At 39.1% G+C, this 14596-nt stretch overlaps 1 protein-coding gene across 1 annotated transcript in view; it reads right to left on the bottom strand.

Annotated features, from left to right (window-relative positions):
- ABCA13 (ATP binding cassette subfamily A member 13) overlaps positions 1–14596 on the bottom strand; it is a gene marked incomplete at its 5' end in the record, with an annotated part of 484952 nt that overhangs the window by 44858 nt on the left and 425498 nt on the right. The window contains 3 exon segments of the mRNA XM_079150399.1: positions 1615–1718; positions 7521–7655; positions 14321–14471. Coding sequence (XP_079006525.1) covers positions 1615–1718; positions 7521–7655; positions 14321–14471 — 390 coding nt within the window.

Raw genomic sequence — 14596 nt, 5'->3', positions numbered from 1 at the left:
AGAAAGGTTTACTCATATATTGCTGGTGTGATTGCAAATTGGTGCAACCACTCTGGAAAGCAGTACAGAGATTCCTCAGAAAAGTTGGAATGGAATCACTATTTGACCCAGTTATCCCACTCCTTGGTATATATCCAAAGGATTTAAAATCAGCATACTATAGTGAATGACCACATCAATGTTTATAGCAGCTCAATTCACAATAGCAAAGCTATGCAGCCAACCTAGGTGCCCTTTAACAGATAAATGGATAAAGAAAATATGCTATATACACACAATGGAATATTACTCAGTCATAAAGAGAAATGAAATTATGGCATTTGCTGGTAAATGGATGGATGGAACTGGAGACCATCATGCTATGTGAAATAAGCCAATTCCAAAAAACCAAAGGTCAAATGTTCTCTATGATATGTGGATGCTAACATACAACAAGGGGTAGGGGGAAGGAAGAAGAGAAGTTCATTGGATTAGACAAAGGAGAATGAAGGGAAGGGAGGGGGATGAGAAAATGAAAGACAGTAGAATGAAACAGACATAACTTTCTATGTACATATATGAATACATGACCAGTGAAACTCCACATCATGTACAACCACAAGAATGGGATACTAATTAGAATAAATTATATTCCATGTGTGTATAATATGTCAAAATAAACTATACTGCTTGGCACGGTGGTAATCCCAGCAACTCGGAGGCTTAGGTAGAAAGATCAAAAGTTCAAAGCCAGCCTCAGCAATGTAGTAAGGCCCTAAGTAACTCAGTGAGACCTTGTCTGTAATAAAATACAAAGAAAATGGACTGGGATGGTCACCTTAATGGTTGAGTACCCCGGGGTTCAATCGCTGTTACCAAAAAAAAAAAAAAAACCAAAACAAAACAAAAATACACCATGCTGTCATGGATATCTAAAAAGAACAAATGAAAAAAAGAAGTAATCTTGTATCCTTAACAGTTCTTGATACTTTATTCACAGTGTATTTTACTTAAGCATGGGCAAGGACGAGGCGGCAAGTCTAAACTTTAAAGCACAATCTCCATTTCAGGATCTTTTTGGCCACATCATATTAACCACTCTCCATAAACTGTCTTTTTAAAATCTACATTTGTGTTGCCCCGAGGCCTAGAACAATGTTTAATAAAATTAAAAAGAGCTAATGGTTGAAAATTTTAGTAACATAATTAAATCTACAATGAGAAAAATATTAGACCAGATTCAGTAACATGTAAAGTTTTCATTTCAGCTAATTCTACCTACTGGAATATGAGGGCTTAGATAGAAAGAAGCTGGGACCCTTTGGGAAGAACTAAGTGAGGGAGTCCATGATACATCCCTGACCATAATGGACTAGGCCAGGGTGTGGTCTATGGCTACCAACCCTCAGGCTCAAACTCCAGTGCTCCCACCTGCTTCTGTGGCCTTGGTTCTGTTACAATCTCTGTTTCAATCTCTTAAACCACATAATGGGGACCATCAACATATCAACCTCACAGTGACAAGATGAAGGAACTTCTGTGTGTGGTGCTGGTTGGATGTGGATACTTTCCCTAACTGTCATTTGTTGCTCACATTTACTCAGGAAATAGCCACAGGAGGGGGCTTCAGCTCACCTGTGGGAGGTCAGCACCACAGCACAGCCTTCCCGAGTCTCTTTCATTATTGTTTGCCACAGGTATCTTTTAGAGCAAGGATCCATTCCAGAGCTGGGCTCGTCCTAGAGGAAAGAAAACAGACCATGACATTAATTTGGTGAATATACATAGGAATATATATATACTATCACATGAGGCCAGATGCTGGTTAAGAGGAAAGAAATCCCTTCTCTGATTCTCCTAGGTATCTGTCCATTGGCTTTTTTGCATTCTGCTCAACAAAGCCAAGATGATGGGGAAAGGGAGCATGGTGTGATAGAGTGCCTCATTCCCCATGCACTCTTGCAGGAGCCCACTTCTTTCATCTCCCCTAAATTATTGAGGTGATTGACACAGCTGAGACATTGGAAGGAGGGACCCAAGTCCATGGGCCATTGTAACCTTTCTGGGAATTCCATCAGAAAGCCTGCTCATAAGTTACTTGGAAGGCCTCCCTATGGACTCCTTCACATGGGTGGACAGGCACACAAGCACTCTGAATGCCTCACTTTCCCCTTTCATAGTGGCCCCCTTGAAGGACCCCCAAGAAGGCAGGTACAGGCATCTCACACAAGCAACCAGCACAGTTTTAAAGAGACAGGAGAAAGCACACAAGCTCAAGCACTTCAGGGCATTGCCCCAGAGGACAAATGGGAAGCTCTCGGTAGTCGGCATGAGATTCCACTGTGGGATGAATCAAAGTGAGAGGATTGCCCTCCCCCACCTGGCGTGATCAGGAGGTGTACAGTGTGCATACCTAGAGAAAAAGTCTGAGAGAGCTTCCTCAGTATGCCTCCTCCAACTGACAGGGGAAGGTATTTCTCTCCCAAAGGGAGCCATTAAAGACTGGAAGAGGTGATACCTTCTTCAAATGTGAAGACAGAAGAAATGCAAGACTTCAAGCAATGTAGAAGGAGAAGGAGGAGGAGGAGGAGCAGTGGTGGAGGCGGAGGGGGAGGAGAAATAATCAGGACACCACTGAAGAACACAATGATGTTCTTATGTTCTTATGCTTGGTTCCAATAGCTGATCTCCTTGAAATGTAGATCTAATAATTAATAATGATCACTTTGAGAAAATTCATTCAATTACAAGTGAATTTAAATAGAGAATGCAATAAAATCAGAAGAACAGCATGTGAACAGCAAAAGAATTTTAAAAAGAGATAGAAGTCATGTTAAAAGAACCAAGTAGAAATCCTGGAGCAGAAAATCATGATGAATAAAATGAAAATGTTAGTAGTGTCAATACCAGATTTATTCAAGAAAATGGAAGAATCTGTGAACTTGAACATAGGTTGTTTAAAATTGTTTGGTCAGAGGAGAAAAAAATTGAAAATGAAGAAAACTGACATAATATTTATATTGTGGCATTTATGGAGAAAAGGTAATCCTTACATACTATTGGTGGGAATGTAAATTAGTAAGCCATTATGGAACTTCTCAAAATTAAAAATGGAACTATTATATGATCCAGCAATTTCATTACTTGATATATACCCAAAGAAAAGGAGATTCGCATATTGAAGAGTAAAAAACATGCACTCCCATGTTTACTGCAGCACTATACACATTAACCAGTATATGGAATCAATAGAAGTGTCCATCAAAAGATAAGTAGATAAAAACATTGCATGTACACACAACTGGACATTATTTAGAAATAAAAAAGGAGTGGAATTCTGTCACTGTGGTAGCATGGAAGAAGCTAGGGGATGCTATGCTAAGTGAAATAAGCAAGGCACAAAAGAGACAAAAACATGCTGTCATGAGAGAGAGAGAGAGAGAGAGAGAATGCTCACACACATGCATATAATGAATATTATTCCTTCTTAAAAGGAAGGAAACTTTTCAGTTTTGAGCAACATATATATAAAGCTGGAGAATGTTATATGAGTGAAATAAGGTGGATGTGAAAAGACAACTACTTTATGATCACACATGTAAAATCTAGAAAAGTCAAATGTATATAAACAGATTACAATAGTAGTTACCAGGGGTTGAGTATGGGGAAATGGGGGAGATGTCTGCCAAAGAACACAAAATTTGAGTAATGCAGTGTTATGGTTTAGATATGAATTCCAAAGCCTCATGGGTCTTAGGCTTGGTCCCCAGTGCAGCAGCATTCAGAGATGGGACTGTAGGCAAGTGAGGCACGGTTGGAGGAGGTCGTTCACTGACAGCACGCCCTTGGGAACTCTATATCATCCCATGCCCCTTCCTCTCTGCTTCTTGGCTGCCATGAGGTGAATGGCCTTCCTCTGCTAAGCCCTTCTACCATGATGTTCTGCCTCACCTCAGGCCCAGAGCAATGCGGCCCACTGACCAAGGACAGAAACTTCTAAACCCATGAGCAAAATAAATCTTTCTTCCTCTAAGTTGTTTTTCTCAGTGACAAAAAGGGGAATAATACATGCAGAATGAATAAATTCTGGAGATGTAATATGTGGCATAGGGGTTTCCATGATTTGAATGGTTTTTGTCTTCACAATTCCTAACAAAATAGTATTGGGAGGAGTGGCTTCTGAGACGTGATTGAGTTATGAAAACTTCACATTCATAAATAGTACAAGGTGCCTTAATGGAGGGCTTAATGGAGAGAGTTTGTCTCATTTTGTCCTTCTGATTTCTGCCATGCAAGGACACAGCATTTCTGGAGGATATGAAGTTCAAGGTACCATCTTGGAGGCAGAGACAGAACCTTCACTGATCCCCAGATCTGATGGTACCTTGATCTTATACTTCCAGCCTCCAGGGCTATTAAAAATAGATTTACTTTCTTTATAAATTACCCAGTCTGTGATATACTGTTACAACTGCACACAATGGACTAACAAGGACTGTAGTTGACAACACTCTATCATTCATGTGATTGCTAAGTGTTTTTACCACAAGCTGGGAAAAAAAAAAAAAAGATTACTGTGTGAGGTCCCTGATATGTTAATTAACTTGGGGTGATCATTTCCTAGTGCATATGTGTATCAAAACATTATGCTGTACACTTTATATATATACAATTTTACATGTCAATTGTGGCTCCATCAAAATAGGGGCTTTGGAATATGTTTTCACATCAGCCTGATTCCCTTCACGATCTGCTTAGGTAAGCCAACCTTGATGTTTTTAAAATAAATCCTGCACCTCCATAAACTTTCAGAGCAATATCTCCTGGAAAGAGATATGATGGTAGAAAAAGGCTTCATTTATTTAGCAACATCAAATAAATTGGAATTTCTTGGAACCTGAAGCTTTCTCCTTCAATAAACTCCAAAGCACTTGCTATCTGAACCACTTTGGAGAGAAATCTTGCCCAGCTGTATGATGCATTTTTGTGCTTTCTGTAGTCCAGAAGCACTGAACATATTTTTCTTAAGAGCTTTGAGTCATCAACTTCCTCCAAAATGAGAAAAAGAAAAAGAAAACCGTAAGGCAAGTGTTGGAAAAAAAATCAATGAACAGGAAAATAAACACCTGGCTTTTTCTACAAATCAAGTGCTGTGTGTGTACTACTTAGAATAGTAAGTAAATGATACAATCCTATATTGTCCAGGAAGAGGGTTGGCTGGGTAATTTTTAATTTTCCTAATTGTCACTGTGATATCAGCTCTGAGAGTCCTTTTTGCCTCTTAGTGGAGAACTTCAAAAGCATTGTTTGAAACTGATGCTCTGAACAGTCACCATTATCGTAATATGGGTCTATTATGCAGGAGGTATTGGGTTGCTCACTTAATGTGGATTGTATCATACAAGGAGGAAAGAGACTTAGAATATGCAAAGCCATGTTACATAACTGGAGAAGCAAAATCCACACCTGTTCACTCCAGAGTCCTCACCTGGCCATTGTGGGAATGAGAGCAAGGAAGATGAAAGAGAAAGTTTAGGGTTGGTCATAAGTCCAGAGCATAGCTGTATAGCAGATTCCCTTCATCTGAGTGAGGAGATGCCCTGTTCCAGGCTAAGCAGAGACATCCTCCAGGAGGAGGAGAACACCCACATCTTGCAAACTCCTAGGTTCAGACTATCTCATCTTAATAGGATAATGTCATCTGTGAACACTGTGAAATGGGGAAAATGTTAGTTTGTATTATTAGGTTTCAGAATATAAACTTGTGCATCAGTCTGTGGGGATCCTCTGCCACATCCCGCATGGAGAAGAAAAGGGTTAACTGCCAGAGGACTATGTTGGCAGTTTTTCCATCTATTATCCAAAAAAGTTAACTACTGAATAAACACACAAGAGCCAATATTCTTTTTCATATGAGAGGTGATGGGTCTGGCCATATCAGCTCTGGCCTCTTACAACAACCACTCGCCCAACTCTCATTTATTTATAACATACATGTAAAGGGGACCAGGACCAGAAGGAGCTTCTTCTGTGATGAATACTATAGGGTGGAGTTAGGGGACCCATCGTCTTAGGGGGAAAATTCCAGAAGGAGACAGGGAACCACTCCCATGCAGTGCCACATGCTTCCTGGCAGTCCCTAGAAGCCAGGCCTCTGCATCCAATGTCTCAACCTAGTCTGATTCTAAATAAGGATGACTTCCCACATCAGTCCTTAATTTTGGACTTTTCAATATCAAACTTAGATCAATTTAAAAGAACATTCAGGTGAGTCTCCAATAGACAACAAATGACAGCACCATATTTTTCGGCATGGACTTTCTGAACCCCCATTAACTCTTCCACTGAAATGCTGTTTTCATTTGGCAAACAAGAATAGAAAAGAAAATCTGCTTTATTTCCTATGCTCTTTGACACCCATCAGATTGTCTGCCAAAGTGCAGCCCTGAGGTGAACTCTAGTGATTAGAATCTAATCTATACCATAAGAACAATATTCTACTTGCTGTTTGAATGGCATTATGTATTTTTAGAGCTATTTTTGAAATATAAAGCAATCGGCTCTACTTCTTAACGGTATCAGCTCCAACTAATGCTTTGAATTAATTTAGAATTGATTGCAGCTCCCAGATAGATTACAGAATGCCTTATCTCAAGGCCATTGCTCATGCTGTACCCTTTTCCTGGAGCTCTCTTTCCTCCCCCCAATATCTATCATGCACCCATATGTCAGCCAGTTTTTCTTCATTATAACAAATACTTGAGATAAACAATTTATAAAGAGAAAGCATTTATTTTGGTTCACGACGTTGAAGGTTCTAGACAATGATTGGTTGACACTTTTGCTTTTGCGGCTGCAAGGAGTCAACATGTCATAGCAGGAACATTTGGTGGAGCAAAACTGCTCAGCTCATGGTTAGGAAGCAATAAAGAAGGGTCGGTTTTACTATCCCTTTGGGGGCAGGTCCCCAAGGACCTAAAGACCTCCTACCAGGCCCCATCTCCTAAAGGTCCCACCACCTACCAATCACACCATGGGATGAGGACAAAGCCTTTAACACATGGGTTTTTGGGGAAACTGCATCTAAATTATAACAATCCTTGACAGTCATCCTCATGATTGATCATTGACATGTGTCATTACAATTATGATGAAGATATATCTGCACATAGGAAAAGACTTAAAAGCATTGTGCTAGAGGAGAAAAGCTATATTGATTTTCAGATTAGAAGTGAATTTTAATATTCTTTTTAATACAGTTTTAATGTTAATATTTTATTGAATTTTCAATTTGACAAGTATAAATGAATCTACCAAAAGATAAATGCCTTATTTCTGTATAAGTTCAGTAGTATTTTACATTTTGTTTGGGAAATGTTGAGTTAGGGCAGAAGAGTTTATTAGTTTGTAGAATCAGTGTTGCAAGTTCTGAAGTTACTTCCTAGAATGATTCTGTTTAATTAAACAAAGTTTACAAATATACATGCAATGTGCATCTTATTTCAAGATCTTGACATTTTACTGGTATTTCCACTACTCACCAATAAAAGAATGTCAGGTTTCCCCACCAGGGCTAGAGCTGTGGAGAGCTTCCGCTTGGTTCCCCCACTGTAGGTGGACACAGGTTTCTCCACGTGAGCTTCCAGGTGTAAGCGTCTCACAAGGTCTCCTGCCACCTGGAAGAGGGGAGCTGTTGGTAAGCACACCACCACTTACCATGGTGCCCACCAGATACCAGATTCAGCCCTGACTCCAGTTCCTTCTTCCTACCATCCCTGTCTACCCCTGACAGACAGTCAAAGAACATCCCCTGGATCATTTCTCTTCATGATAAGGGGAGAAAGAACAGAAGGGGATCTTCTGGGCCTGCAGACTGATGGCCAGAATCCTTTGGTCTGGAACTTAGAGAGCAATGGGCAAGAAACAGACTTAATTCTGAGTCTAGACAAATGTTCACATTAAGGTAAGCAGAAAGGAGGTGAGCCAAAATGAACTCTGAGATGGAACTAGACAGGAGTGAAACCAAGACAGTGAGCTGTCAAAACCTCAAGGGAGGAGTACTGAAGGAGGGACTTTTCAAGATTAGCCCAAGCAAAGAAAAATCTGTTGTACATTAACAAACCATGGATGTGAGTTTGCACACTCAGAGTTCAGTATCTGGAGGTAGGGAAAGAATGGGGAATGCTTTTGTTCACAACTTCTGGGAACCATTTTATCAAGCAATGAAGATGATGACTTCATTCACCCACCAAAGCTACACCTTCAGCCTGGGAGATTCTGACTCTCCCGGGGCCCTATGTGTGCGACTTCTCTACCCTCCTCCTCTCTTCAGACCTTCCACCTTTTCACACACCTTGAAAGTCCAGCTCATCTACTTGTCTCTCCTCAGCATAAATATCAATCCCCTATTCCAGGTGTCACATGCATCACTACAGCAGTTACCTTAGCACTTCCTACCTTAATTTGCACCATAGTTTATTATGTTTCCAGTTCCATCTCCTATACTGGGACCCCAAACTAGGCAATTTCTTTTTTCCCCCAATCCTGCATAATTTAAAATGTTGCCATTTTATTTGACTTTTGAGCCCATAATGATATTAATGTAAGTATTAATATGGACTCATTTTTAGACATTATACAACCAAACTGGCCAATATCATATCTTAATTCAAATTTAGGAAAAGAGGAAAAATTCCATAGGAATATGAAGATGACTTAATAATTTTATGTCCTAAGTAGCTAATAAAACTTTGCTTTCCTCTAATAAACATATATTTATTGATGAATGTAGAAAATGATAAATGCATAAGATGATGATGATGAGATATTAAGAAGCTTTCAAATATTATGATGATATATATACTTCTCAGTAAAAACTTTCACATATATTTGCTCTATTTTTTATTTGCACAATCTCCAAATAACTTAGAAAATGAACTAAAAAGCTCAAGAACTGGTCTTGTGTTCAAATAGTATAAATCAAGAAAACAGACTTCCATGTCCAAAAGACTCGTGAAGAAGGAATCTCGACTCTCCAGCTAACTGCCTAAGAAAATCAACTCAAGGCCAATAACTTGTTCTTAGGGAAACAGTCAAGTTGTTTTCCCCAGATTGTTTTATACAAATAAATCATCGTTTTCCTGGCATCATTCAACCCATCTGATCAATTAACATAAACTGAAGACAAATGAAATAAGTAAAAATTCAAACAAAACATTTTACTCCGAACAAGCAAACATAAATATGAATGAAGTGTCATACAAATAAAGAGATACATGCCTGACATTTCAGGAACTAGAGCAATGACAGAAGTGCTAAGGGATTCACTCAAATTTTCCCCAGACAGCAACTACCAAGAAGCATAAGATGAGTCCTGGAATAACATTCCATGAATGATGAAGGAAGGGAACCGAGGAGGCTCCCGCCAAGGAAGCACTTTTCCCCACAAGGAGGCCTAGGAGCGTTGCAGAAAATGTTTGTCTTTTGGAAAAAAGCAAATGCTAACAGCTCGGAGGATAGCAGCAATAGTGCATGAGGAAAAAATTAATTTGGGGTGATTTTTTTTCGAACCACAAAATTCATCAAAATAATGAAAAATATAAGGTATATAAAGTTTTTAGTTTATTCTCATACATTATATTCAAAGATCAGCAATAAATGAAAACTGATGAACAGACAAATGAAGTAAAATAATAATAATAATTAAAATAATAAATAATTTGGTTTTGTAGAAATGTACCGCAGACTAATTAGAGAAGTGTTGAATAAACTCAATAAGGTATTTATTATTGCTTATTTTTATGAAGCCAGGGAAAATATGGCATATTTTCCCAATATCATGAAATCTTAAATGCTGCAGTCTCCAAATCCTGGATCAGTTAACCATAGCAAAGATTCCAGAATATACAGGAACAAATGTATCAGTTTGATCTAATGCTCTCTAAACGTTACATTTTTAGAAAATAACCAAAAATGGCCTAATAAGAAGTATTTTGTTGCCGTCTTTCTGCACTCTGCACCACTATCACAATGATGGCAAACATAATGTCCCAGCAATCAAAGCTGGCAAAATACTACCTATGGTCCAAAATGTCACAGGTTACAGACTGTTATTTTCCCCCTAAAACAAAATGTCAACAGTTATACAGTCTCTGTTATTTTTGTCCCAGAAAACTCTAGAAATAGTATCTTACTTAAGGCAAAAGATTAGGGTTCATTTGTCTTTATATTCCCCATGCATCATCACACTTGCCACATTTGGGCTCATTGGAGCCAAAATAGATTGCCCAGAAAATCATGTTATACAATTATTGCATTATAAAGCTAGAGATGATCCACTAGTTTATGTGCAGATCACTTCAAAATTTCCTGTGAGATTCAAGATTAAAATGAGTAGAGTGAGAAAAGGAGAAAAGGCTTTCAAATAACAATGCTTATCTGTTGAGCCTCCCTTTTCAGATGACCTCCACGCTATCATCCCCCTGTCTTGTAACTTGTAGATCCTTCTTGTAAAACTATGAATGGAAAAAAATATTCAAGATAAATAAATTGCTATAGAGAGGATGTTGAAAAGACACACACAGTATGTGTTTTTCCTGGTAGGAATTTGAGAGTATTAAAAAAAAATAAAATTGATAAAGACCCTACTTCTTCTAACCCAGGAAAAACCTAAAAGGTAGAATCTGCTGCATCTGATCCCAATTCAAAGTGTTGCTCAGTTGCTTGGCTTTGATATTAGTCCTGAAATTACCCACCCCCATCAACTCCTCTGATGTGCTTTCTTTCTCTAGCATACCAGGTAGTATAGCCCCTGTCTCCTGAATCATTTGGTTGTAAATTAATATAAAATTCTTTACCAGGTTAATTGATTTCAGGCTGAAATATGTACAGTGTACAAAATGTGCAGCATGAAAGATGGAGAAAATTGGAAATCATTACTTCAACTGATGGAACCTAAATTCAAGCTGAAGGAATAGTCACCTTTTACTTGCCTACCTGAATGTGTGAAGGTTTTCAGGAGTGAGGGACATGATTGTGCACAGAAATGACCAGCTAGCTAGGGCATAGGTAGGCTGAGGGCCCTATAACATGGATCAAGCTTAGTACAAGGCTTGGGCTCTAAGGGTCAGAGGGAAGGAGGAATGGGGGTGTGAGGCTGAACTGGAAAGAACTTTCCAGAAAACATTGGATGGTCTCTTAAATCACAAAAGACCCACAGTGGCTATCCATGTTACCATGAACAACAGACGGAGCCTGGAGAAAATAACCAACATGAACTGCAGATGAGCTAAAAACAACAATAACAACAAAAACCTCTTGTGTTTACGTGTTTGTTTCCTGAAGCCTTAGTGAGGAGGTGCACACCTGGGCCCAACTAGAGCCAGTGGATGAGAAATCACTATAAAAATCTCAGGGTTAGAGGAGCCATTAGTGGTTTCCACTTCCTTGACCACTCCAGAAGGATAAAAAGTAAGACTGGGTTGTTGGCAGCACAAGGAATTTCATTTTATACTACTAGCAACCAGAATGCACTAAGGATCAGACTAGGGTCTTAAACAAGAACATGTACTCTATGGCTGGTTTACATGATTTTCAAAACAAAACCCTGACACATGCTATCCAGGTAACTTGCATAAGTGCTCTGTGCCTATTTCTTTGTTTATAAAATGAGGAATAATCCTCTTATCTACCTTATATGTTGACTGTAAAATACTTAAAATAGTGCCCGAGAAAGAATAAATACTGAAATCCAGTTGTGCATTGCTTATCAACAGTATGCTTTCTAAGAACTGAATTGTTAGACAATTTCATCATCAGATGAACTTTATAGAGTTTATTTACACAAACCTAGATAGTATAGCTCAGTCACTTGATAGGGTCTCTTGATGCAATCAACAGATTCAGTAATCACAAGATGTTTGAGGCTGCTGCTGATGCTACATGGCATATTGCCTTATAGTAAACTGATTTTGTGAGTGGGAGTATACTCTAGAATAATCATACAAATATCATGTAGTAAGAACATAAACCAATAACAGTCATTTATTATCAACTGTTATGTGTTGTGCAATCTTGTATGTTTATACTTTTATGTGGCTGACAGTGCAGGTGTATTTACACCAGTATCACCACAAACATGAGTGATACCTTGTGTTACCATATTACAATGGGTGTGATTTCACTAGGTTATAGGAATTTTTCAGTTCCATTATAATCTTATGGGACCACCATCACATATATGATCTGTAGCTGACTAAAACATTATAATACAGTGCATGACTGTATTAGCTACAATGGTTATTTTCTGTTATTTTATAATTCTCTCTGGTCATCTTGTTGTAAGTACCTCAGAACACAATACCCACTTTTTATAATTTGAATCTAGGAATGTCCCCTTTGCCCCCAAGAGCTCATATGTTAGGCAATGAAGCGATGTGCAGAGGTGTGAAAAGATTGGATTATTAGGGTTATGATCTCATTAATGATTAATCCATCTGATGGATTAATAACTTGATTGGACTACTGGGTGGTAACTGTAGGCAGGTGGGGCTTGGCTGGAGGAGGTAGATAACTGTAGGTTATGACCTTGTGCTATATCTGTCCCTGGATCCCCTCTCTCTCTCTCTCTCTCTCTCTCTCTCTTTCTCCCTCCCCCCAACCCCTCCACCCCCTCTCTCCTTCCTGGCTGCCATGAGATGAACAACTTTCTTTCTTCCACCATGCCCTTCCACCAGGATGTTTTACCTCACCTCAGTCTTAGAGTCAGTTGAGCATGGACTGAACCTCTGAAACCATGAGCCAAAATTAACTTTTCCTCCTCGAAGTTGTTAGTTCAGATATATTGGTCAAAGCAACAAAAAGCTGACTAACATACTTTTCTGTATTTCTATATAGTCCCAGTTTACAAGAGAGGAATATTTTCTAGGAAGGGAGCTAATGCCTTTGGGAACAGATGGAAAAGTGTGCTGATCTATTAGAAACCTCTGAAAGAGCAAGTAGCAATACTGTCTGCAAAATCAGTTGCAGTCTCATGAAAGAAATAAAGCCAGTTCTTAATTGGTGACCATTAAAATAACTTCTCCGTGGAGGAGTTCAGAAAACAAGGCTGTAAGACAGCTGAGTATCAGGAGGCAATTGCCCTGGATGACAGGAAGCACCGAGCCTTTCTATATTAAGAAGAGACTTTTCACAGGCACTTTCCCCCCAGACAGCAAAGGGGCCAGCTTACAGCATTTGCCAAGCATCTGCCTCTTTAATCAAAAACTAACAAGGGGGAGCTGACAGAGAAAGTGCCTATTAAAGATGGAGCCAACAATTAGTGCTGGATTCCAAGAGCTGTTTAACTGCAGTGAGCAGGTCTCCTGCAGAGTGGTTAGTTTTCTTTGCTTTATTAAAATGGGAGGTGCATAAAGGGTCCAGGGTCTCCACAATGAGGTGGAGAGAGTATGTTCTAGCTTCACTTGAAGTCACAGGACATAAATAAGAAATGAAGGCTGAAGCATTACAAAAACAGCACAGAGGATGAATTTTCATGGACTGGTGAAGGCGATGGCTATTAGTTTTGTCTCTTGTGAGTCCTACAATGTTCCTACAGACTCTAATAGAATATCACATAAGCTAATTTTTTTCTGCTCCTAGTTCAGAATCCAGAAATGAAGTGCAAAAAAAGTAAAATTGTGCCTGAAGCAACTGTTATTCCAGTGGCTCTCTACTTGGAACATCCTCTGAGCTGTCCATCAAAGCTCTCCCCACTCTGTTTCTCTGACCACTGCTCCCATCAAGAGAAGTGGCAGCTGTCTCTTGCCTCTCTGTTACACCTGGCTCTCCTTCCTCTCTCACAGTGATAGGTGGGGGTCGGGGGTTCCTGCAGGTCTTCCTTCTGAGACCACTCAGAATGAAACTCCTCAAAGGAAACTGTGGGCCTGCTAATGAGGAAATCATCCATTCCAATATTCTCCAAATTTCACATATACTCTGTGATCTCATCTCTTCCCTGTAAGTCCTGGAGATAAGCAGTCTATATTTGCTTTTGAATATAAATATAAAAGCCATTTAGAGAAAAGAAAAAGTAGAGGAACCAAAGTTAGAAATGTTGTTATTTTTTATTTAACTTCTTTCTCATGACTCACACAAACATGTTTTAAATAAATATTATCAATAAGACAGCCATATTTTAGTATGTTTCCTTCTGTAGAATCATACTGGAAAAAGACTTTCTGATAAATTTATTCAATGTTATGGATCCTATTTATTATAAGGGGAGAGAGAGACATTAGGGCCAGAGGTGGTAACTAAGTATTCTTCAATGGATCCTTTTTTGGAAAAATTCAGGGATGCTTACCTCAGGGATGCACTGTTTTGGAATCCCCCGTAGGCTGCAGTAATATTGGAGATGTTCCCAACCAGTCAGGAGCTCATCTAGGGCATCCTGCTGTGGACAGTAGCCAATAAGAACACCTGCCTTGCCAGCAGAAGACAGATCCACCTCCTCTCTGCATAGACAAAACAGAACAGGCTAAGAACAGTTTTCCCTAGCAAATATCAACCCATTTTTAAAATTTAGCTCATCAATAAGAAGTCCATTGAAGTTCATTTACTATAATTAACTCACTTCGCA

This window comes from Sciurus vulgaris, assembly GCF_902686455.1.
Source record: "Sciurus vulgaris genome assembly, chromosome: 8".
Lineage (NCBI taxonomy): Eukaryota > Metazoa > Chordata > Mammalia > Rodentia > Sciuridae > Sciurus > Sciurus vulgaris.
Note: the sequence above shows the minus strand (reverse complement) of the source record. Positions and strands in the feature narration are given on the sequence as shown.